This window comes from Octopus bimaculoides, chromosome 14 (assembly GCF_001194135.2).
Source record: "Octopus bimaculoides isolate UCB-OBI-ISO-001 chromosome 14, ASM119413v2, whole genome shotgun sequence".
NCBI lineage: Eukaryota > Metazoa > Mollusca > Cephalopoda > Octopoda > Octopodidae > Octopus > Octopus bimaculoides.
The window spans coordinates 34,519-44,144 of NC_068994.1; the positions used below are offsets into that span (position 1 = coordinate 34,519).

The 9,626-nt window shown below is 35.1% G+C and overlaps 1 protein-coding gene across 1 annotated transcript in view; it reads right to left on the reverse strand.

The window, feature by feature from the left end:
- Positions 1 to 9,626, reverse strand: part of LOC106883700 (uncharacterized) — a gene marked incomplete at its 3' end in the record, with an annotated part of 68,173 nt that overhangs the window by 32,049 nt on the left and 26,498 nt on the right. The window contains exons 8-12 of the mRNA XM_052972748.1: positions 8,815 to 9,114; positions 5,514 to 5,684; positions 4,109 to 4,189; positions 3,467 to 3,590; positions 1,643 to 1,758 (exon numbers count right to left, since the gene is read on the reverse strand). Coding sequence (XP_052828708.1) covers positions 1,643 to 1,758; positions 3,467 to 3,590; positions 4,109 to 4,189; positions 5,514 to 5,684; positions 8,815 to 9,114 — 792 coding nt within the window. The remainder of the gene's footprint in view (positions 1 to 1,642; positions 1,759 to 3,466; positions 3,591 to 4,108; positions 4,190 to 5,513; positions 5,685 to 8,814; positions 9,115 to 9,626) is intronic.

Genomic DNA, 9,626 nt, shown 5'->3' on the forward strand with positions numbered 1-9,626 from the left:
TTTTTTTTTTTTTTAGTTAAATTCCAACATTGCATTCAAGTGTTAAATACAGAAGTTTCATCACCAAACATGTTAGACAGCAATTTGATTGTATCCTTAAAATAAATTTCACAAAACTTTTTGAGCAATATGAAATTACAGTATCTTTCATGCTCAGATAGAGCTAATCTACATAATAATAACCTTACATTTTCTTCATTCAACCATGCCTTGCAATCTTCCTTACAAATCTCTTTGTACCTTCTGTAGTATGCTGCAAAAGTTATACTTTACTCTGGGTTATAACTGAATTCTGTTATGGAGTTTGATATGCCATCAGGCGAAAACAAACTTACAGCATTTTCAGACTTCTTTGCATATATCTCTAATAATTGTTGTTATTGTAATTGCTGCTGTACTAGTTGCTGTTCTTGTTGCTTTTGCAACTATATTTTAGAAGCTAATAGGTCTTCCATCATTTGACAAGTTGTATCATGAACAAATTGTTAAATAACCTACGGGAGATTTGAAACCCTCATCGCCAGATGTTATATCCTCTGTCTCCAAGGTCATAGTACCACCACTATATTGTGATGAATAGTTTAGATACACTGTACCAGAGTTATAACAGTAAACAAGATAACGGTGCACCCATAATAACAATGTGACGATCCAACAATCTCTTCACAAACCAACAAGCAATATTCCAAATGAACCAACCAGCTGACCCTTCTGACCTCACTGCAAACTCAACTTGAACTAACACAACAAACTTCACCCTGACTGCTACTATTGATAATCACTTGGTCCAGTCTATTTCTCACAAGGGGGCGTTGTGACTCTCATCACAACAACCTGTATCAACAATCTTCCACAAAACACACAGACATTGTAATATGCAGATTATAAAGCACTTGCATTTTCTGAATGTAATGGCACAATTGCATAATTATGGATCTGAAGACAAGTTGAACAGGGATGAAGGACTACATTGTTGAGATTAATGAACGAATTTGACTAAGATGAGAGGATGTCTTTTGTTAGTTCTGGTGTATTCAGCTTCAAACTGTTGTACACCATCATCAGTAACTCTTTGTTACATCTCCCGATTTGCAGTAAGTCCTTCAAGATCTTCAGCAGGAGTGCTATAGGCAACTTGTCTTTCTAATACTTCCGAAGACTACTACATTTACAAAAGCCTTCTATTAGCTCACTAATACCACTTCATGATCATTGCTTCATCCTGATGAGATGAACATGCCTGGAAACTTAAATTTGCTTTTCCAAAGGATCTCAAAGGCTTCCAATGAAATGATTTGCTCTCTGTAAAGTGTCTACTTACCACATTCGTATAACGGAGTCATCAACTATTTGCCATCATCTCAAATAATACCTACTTTTATACAAATGATACACCTTTCACTCTTTCATAGTTTTCTGTCCCCAAGTATCATCTTCATGAAATGTAGACACTTCACACTAAATCTGTACTGCTTTCGTGAACAAAGATCTCAGAAAATTCTCTAATGGGGTCATGTCAATCTGGTTTTCTTCAGTATTACAGAAATATAATCACTAGATACATCAAGCACACAATCTCGTAGTCCATATTAACATTAAAAAGCATGCAACTAGAAGAGTCAATCATAAGAAAGGTCCGCACCAGGTTTATATCGTCGTAGACATCATTGTCAGCTGGACGAGACTCGCGTTTCACTCTGACCATAGCAGCAGACATAAGTGTGCCATAGTGACCATCCCAGTATTTATCATCTTTGCCTGAAATAAAAAAGAGGAGAGAAAAGCAAAGAAATGTGTTCATCACCATCATCATCATGCTTTCCATGCTGACATGGGTTGGACGGTTTGACAGGAGTGGGCCAGTTGAAGAGATGTCCAGACTCCAATTGTCAGTTGTGGCATGATTTCCACAACTGGATGCCTTTCCTTATCCTAAACGGTTTACAGAATGTGTTGGGTGCTTTTTACATTCCACCAGCGTGGGTGCATTTATGCAACACCAGCATGAGTGCATTTTATGTGATATGGGCACCTGTAAAAGAGAAGCCTGTATGTATGGGTGACAACAATTTTACTTAGCTTGAAACACATTTTCTCATGTACAGCAAATCACCACAACTCCCAAACCCTTGTCATTTTCTCAATGAGGCCCAGTGTTTGAAGATCCTTTCTCAACATTTTGTCCTACATTTTCATGGGTCTGCCCCTTCCACAGGTTCCCTCCACAATTAGAACTTTGCACTTCTTTATGCAGCTGTCTTCATCCATATGCATCACATGACCAAACCAATGCAGTCTTCTCTCTTGCACTCAATATCTGATGCCTCTTATACCCAGTTTTCCTCTTAAATCATTTACACTGTTGTGTGCGCACACTGACATTACGCATCCAACAGATCATGCTAGTTTCTTTTATTTTAAGCCTTTGCAAGTCCTCTGTAGTCAAAGCCCATATTTTACTACCATATAGCATAGCTCTAGATAAGCAGGCATCATAAAATCTGCCTTTCACTCTGAGGGAGAGGCCCTGTGTTACCAACAAAGGTAGGAGCTTTTTGAACTTCATCCAGTCCATTTTTATTCTAGCAGCTATGAGCAGGGCCATCTATCTGAGAAGAATTGTGACTTATCTGTTTTCATGCTTACTAGGACTTTGTTTTTTGATAAATTAACTCTAAAGTCCTTAGGTTCTAGGCCTTGGTTCCACACCTGAAATTTCTTCTCTAGGTCAGGTAATGATTCAGCTATAAGAACAAGGTCATCAGGATAGAGGAGCCCTCAGGGGCAGCCAGTCTTGAATTCCTCTGTTACGGTCTGGAGGACTAAGATAAGCAGGAGGGGGCTTGCTATACTCATTGCCAACCTTCACCTTACTGACAACATCCCTTTACATGGCTTGTACAGCTCTCACTAACCACTCATCTGTCCCTAGCTTCTGCATTGACCACCAGTTAAGGGAGTGGGCACCCTGTCAAAAGTTTTCTCCATTCCAGCAAAAACCAAGTACAGAGGCTTATTTTAGTTTAACTACTTCTCCTGCAGTTGCCTTACCAGGAATATAGCATCAGTCATGTTTCTGTCTAGCACAAATCCAAACTGCATCTCACCTACACTAACTCTCTTTCTTTCCAGTTGTACCATTGTCACATACAATATGGTTTCTAGAAGATTTGGCTTCTATTTCTGGCAGATTTAGCAATCACGTATAGGTTACCATATTAAATCATTGTAATAGTCATTGGGCTAATTATACTGTATTATTCCACACTGTATTATTCTTTCTAATTAGCTTTCAATAATCTCTGAAAGATATCTATTTTAACTATTGTTTTTCATGCAGATAGCACCCCTGAGTAATTAATAGATAAGTATTTAATGCTTCCTTGGCTAACATATCTTAACACTAACTTAAATATCACATTGAGGTGTGTCAGAGAAAGAGAAATTTTAAATGTTTGTCTCTTACCATATGATTCAATTGCAACACCTCGAACCCCAGGGCCATAGTTTGAAAATGTGACGCTTACTTCCTGCCACTCATTGTTTTTGTAAATTTTTCCAATTTCTCCAGTTGTGAATTGTTTCATGATCTGAAAATATTGAAATATTTGACCTCAAAATTACAGGCACAGAATAGTAAGCCTAAAGTTAGATTGCCCCAATAAGGAAGCCATTATGTAGTCACCCTCAAATAATATCTTAATAAAAAAGAAATGTTGTTAAATAATGATATTCTAAATTCACTCTGTCTGAATAATGCAAGAGATGGTCAAGGTTGAGCCTTTCATAAACGGTTTCTAAAGCAAGGTTGATCTGTATTTGAATAACAGCAGCAACAACTAGAAAGGAAATCCTAATGTGAGCCCAGAAGCATTGCATGAATAAAAGGTGTCGAGTTACAATTTAATTCTTAAAAAGGGAAAAGAAGAGAGAGAACAATTCGAAAAGGTTAACTTGTTGGTTATACCTAAGGATATTGACCAGTTTAGAAACACAGATATACAAAATTTCAATAAAGTTTTGTTTAATCAGTCAATTTAACATGCTTATGGGTTGCTCTTGAGTACATGTTGATAATAAACAAGAAGATTTTAAAAAAAGAACGAACCGTTCCATTTTCATCCATTAAAGAAGCCGTCATGGAATAGAATCCTCCACCACACACTCCCTCTCGGTACCACTCAGAGACCTGTTGTTAGGGATAATAACAGTGTAAATTATTTACAGAGACACAGGATCTTAAATTAAAATCTCATGTAAAAACATGGAATTCCATCCTATGAACTAAAAGATTGGGGCTTTTTTTTGTTGTCCAAGGGGTGGATTGTTAGGATCATTAAGGAATTGGGCAATTCCTTAGTTAGTTAAGGTTTTATCATATTAGATATTCATATCAGGCTTTCTGTTCAAGTTGATGTTTCAAGGCAACAATTATTACAACCTCCTTTCTCTCTCCAGTGATTGTATACAAAATAAAAATTTGAGCTTGTGATATTGTTTTTATTTTGTAGTTAATAATTGTTTCAATTCCAAGAGGATTGCATATTATTTGTAAACTTGTACCTTATTGACGATCTAGTCATATACACTGTACAGTCTATCTCCATGGAAATTTGTTTCCAATACATTGTTTTTAAGAAACATTCTAAAAAAATAATTTCATGGATGCTGTCAAGATAAACTGCACAACATATAAAACTTGATCATTAATTACATACACTAGTGTGTTGGCACTCCATTGCTTACGACATCGAGGGTTCCAGTTGATCCGAGCAACAGAACAGCCTGCTCGTGAAATTAACGTGCAAGTGGCTGAGCACTCCACAGACACGTGTACCCTTAACGTAGTTCTCGGGAATATTCAGCGTGGCACAGTGTGACAAGGCTGACCCTTTGAATTACAGGCACAACAGAAACAGGAAGTAAGAGTGAGAGAAAGTTGTGGTGAAAGAGTACAGCAGGGTTCACCACCATCCCCTGCCGGAGCCTCGTGGAGCTTTAGGTGTTTTCGCTCAATAAACATTCACGACACCCAGTCTGGGAATCGAAACCGCGATCCTATGACCACGAGTCCGCTGCCCTAACCACTGGGCCATTGCGCCTCCACAATTACATACAAGACTATAAACATCATGCAAGATTAATCACCACAGAATTGTTGAAACAATTGTAAACTATGAAATACGAAATAATACTGCAAACTTCAATCTCCAATTTTTGTTTCTTATACTCTGTAATATGTGGATTTTCTGTTTATTTGGAACTATGGTTTTATAAAGGGATTTCTCCTTTGCAATTTCCAGATAGCCACTTTCAGTAGAAATGCTTCCCAAGGGAAATGCCTGGATTATCTTATCACAGCTGACATAAAGTACCAGACAAACTGCTGGACTTGACAAGTGATCAAATTCTTTTTAAGATGGTACCCAATATGGCCATGACTGACAGCTAAAAGAATCCAAGATAAATAAAAGAGAGAAAAAAACAATGAGGAGACATGTTGAAACATTTACCTGGATGTCAGGTGATGTATCTAAATAGTCAACACAGAAGAATTCAGTGAGGTCTACTTCCTGTTGTTTGGTACATCTCATGTGGGACGTAATGAAAGCCTTTTTCATGCCATGACCACTTTCATCTATTGTCCAGTCACCATAGGCATTCCAGTGTACCATACTGTTTTGCTGGCAATATAACACTTACAGGATAACCAAAATTTTGCCACAGTGTAGATCACATAATTAAGCACAGAATAATCAAAATTTTATTTCAGGCTAAATAAAATGGCAACCACTGGTTAAACCACATAGATTGTCCCCTATTGGTTCCCATCAGTTTTATAATAGAGCATTATTACCTTTAGTTAAGAAATAAAGGTTACTGTTTTGCATCCAGTCTAGTACTATGCACATATCCCAAAATAAGCATAAACCACCACTTGATAACTACAGAGTTAGACAATGATTAAATACTGCTTTATCTCTAGATAACCAGCAGTTTTACTTAAAAAATGCAAATGGTGGAGAAAGGACTACAAAACAAAAGAGGTCACATATTCAGCATAGTGTCAGGCAAGCACTCTGAACTTGTTTAACCCACGATATTCAGGATTGTTCTAAAAACTGAGGAAGCTGATGATGTAAAAGAAAATGGAAAGAATAGGAGATAGAGTCTTTAACTTGTTTGCATATTAATGACTGTTAAAATTAGGTCTTATATAGCATATTTTTTATTAAAAAAATGGAGACAGCAGAGCTTGATGGTTCATCTTGTCTCACATACTACTCACCAAAACTGAAAAGAGGCACCACTGACAACTAACTGAGACATTTTTGCTCACTGTTACCTTTGCTATTTTTTTTTTTTTTTTCATATCTTTGTCATTTACTTTGTAAACTAGCCATGGAGAACTGCTTGATTTGTAATAACCAAACTCAATTTTTCTTGTCTGCATAAATGTGATTTCCTATGGCAAGCTACTTGTATTTCTTTAATACACACACATAAACATTGATTTTGCAACTGAGTAGCAAATGAACTTTTTTCTGTGATTCATAAACAGACAATTTGATATTAATTACATATTTTTTGTTAAAGTATGTAAATTTATCCTGCAGATATCATGTCCAAGTATTACAAGTCAGTGAATGAACAAATTGCCAAATATATTTCATACCACTTTGACAGTCATTCATTGTAAAAATACATTTTATAATGTCAATAAGTGTGTATACAATTACAAAAGAATTCGTCATCGGTTAGTCCACAAATGCCTTTGAGGGGCCTCATGCACTCTTCCCCTTTACACTTCCTGTTAGAATGGTTTTGGGTAGTGACTTGTGGCACATTGTCTGTAGACTTAATTCAAGTGTCTATCTTATAGCCACTTGGACATTTGAGGTGAGGATCTTTTCCATACTTATAACTGCCACTTTGACATTACACACTGTTGCAATCATCTTCAAACAGCTCTTAATTCATTTCCAATTGAAATGGAAACACTAATTGAAAAAGGCTTTGCAAGGGTGGAAAACAAAAGAACTATTACAGCATTGTACTTAATTTTGTTCCCACGAACACTGCCCCAAACTGATAAAATTATTCTTAAAGAAATATATTTTTGGTTTATATATGGACACAGCTCAGCCTTTTAAACGAATTGATTCTGACCACAAAGAAAGACAATAGGCATATAGCATTTGCCAAATGGAAACTTAATTACAAATATAGAACAAGGAAAACATTGAATTATATCTCAAAATGTAAAGGCCTTACCAAGAAGACTTGGAGAAAATAGAGACAGCATCAAAAAGTGAAGAAAGATTTCAAAAGCTTTTGAGAAAGAGGACTTTCATATGTAGCCCTATGAAAATAGAACTTGGAACAAGTTTAATCGGATTAAATTCTGCCAACATATCTGGAGAGAAACTGGTAGTTGTTATCAAGTAAATGATTTGAAAGTAAGTAGTAAACATTGATAAATTATTTAATAGGGTTGTTGTGAAGAACTTTTTAGCTTCTGAGGCAGAAGTTTATGCAGCACAAAATTTTAAGTATGAGGAAAAGTGATAAAATTTGTTTTGCTTGTTTCAAAGAAAGACACATATTAGTAAACAAAAAAGGTTTTGTTCTATAGTAGAATCATTTTCTTTTCTAACATTTGTGCAATAGGTAATGATTTCTGTAATAGATAAAAAGAGGTCATTATTGGAGAAGTTACTATCAAGGACTTTCTGATTATTAACATCTTAATTGTTCATAAATTTTAGAGAAAATTGAAATTGACAAAGAATTTATTGTAATATTTTGAGATAGTCATTTTTTTTTTCTTGCACTATTCATTGTTCCCTTCAGATTTATCATTGTTCTTATTTTAGGACATAAAATAAGAACAATAATAAATCTGAAGGGAAGAACTAATATATAGTGTGTGTTTATTTTGCAAGGCAGAAGAAAAAGTGACTATCCAGAAATATTACAATATCTGTTTCAATACATGATTTCACATCAGGAATCTTGCAAAGCAAATATACGTGACAATGAATATTTCTTAAGTGAAAAAGTACTGATAATTGAATAGAATATTACTTGACAATAATTTGATTTATTTTTGAATACTACAATTCTACTTGATAATATTCTACATGCTTGTATTGTCCAATAAACAATAGTTGCTTTGTACATATTTTTCCTTTCTGCCAACTTGGAAGAGACTGCTTTCATATAAGAAGAAAATATGTAATTATGTTAATATATTGGCAGAGTAACCCAAATCCACTTTAACACCCAACCCACACATTGTGGCTCATTACAGCATGCATGATATTTCTATTGGTCACACTTATATACACAAATATAATAGAGATTTGTACTCATCTAAGTACAAATACATAACTACACATCCTGAAATGCCTACACACATTTAAAACTTAAACAGACATTCATATAAATAGTTATATCCACACTAGCAGAAATACCCAGGAAGGTGTGCCTATATGGTTGCTCAAACTATAAGAAATAGCAACCAAATCTATCATATCACATCCTACTATCTTAACGAAAAAGGATACATGGGCTAAAAGAAATCCTACATATATTAACCTGGAAAAAATATGAAATGGTGATTACAGGAGCATCTTTGGTCATGGGTCTAGTGAATCGGTCTGGTGACCTGAGTCGAGATAATGTCAAGTTTAATACTGACTACTATACTATATATATATTATATGAGGTCCTAACTATGCTATAGCGGAATCAAACTGTTCAAACTTAAGTCCCTTTGAACAGAACTAGAATGAATGACCAATCTCTTACCTCTCCACTTGCATTTTGAAGTAGATTCTGTGACCAGCCAACAATTTTGACTTCCTTTTTCAGTAAGGTATGTTGAATTGGTTTAAAAGATTCTACCAAGTACGAACTGTCTAGAAACACCTGTTGTTTGGCTGGCAAGTGTTTCTTCAGAAGAGTGGGGTTAAAAAGGACAAAAGCACAGAGAGCTGTATCTTTGGAACATATTCTCAAGTGGTGGTCAGTTATTGTTACATATATGTCTGCTGTATGAGCATGACATCCAGGAGATATCTCATACTGTTGGTGAAACTGGGATTGAACCTGAAATAGCAAAACAAGATCAGCATTTTAGTGGGTTCTGCTATTCTCTGTCAGATCTCAGTCCAAGGTGGAGCATTGTTGTTTTGAAGAGTTTAACTAAATATATCGATTCCAGTACTTTTTCTGGTACATTTTAAAATTTACATAAAGGAAATGTAATTATAAAGCAAGGGAACTTAACAATACAAAGATATGTTCAAAGCACTACCCTGTCACAGTCTGTTAAAGTCTGTCATACCGGCCATGATAAAATATCACAAGGTATAGAAAATACGTATTCGCCTTTATATATTTAATCCTTTATATTGAACACTCAATATTTCATCTATTCAATAAGACATTCAATACTTTATTTCATTGTACCATCCATTTTTATATTATATATTGTATATTCCATATTCTATATCCCACATTAATTTTACAAGAATATAAATAAAACATAAAAAACAGACAGAGTTGGAACTCTTTTAAACAAAATAATATATTCCTCTATACACAATCATACAAAACCC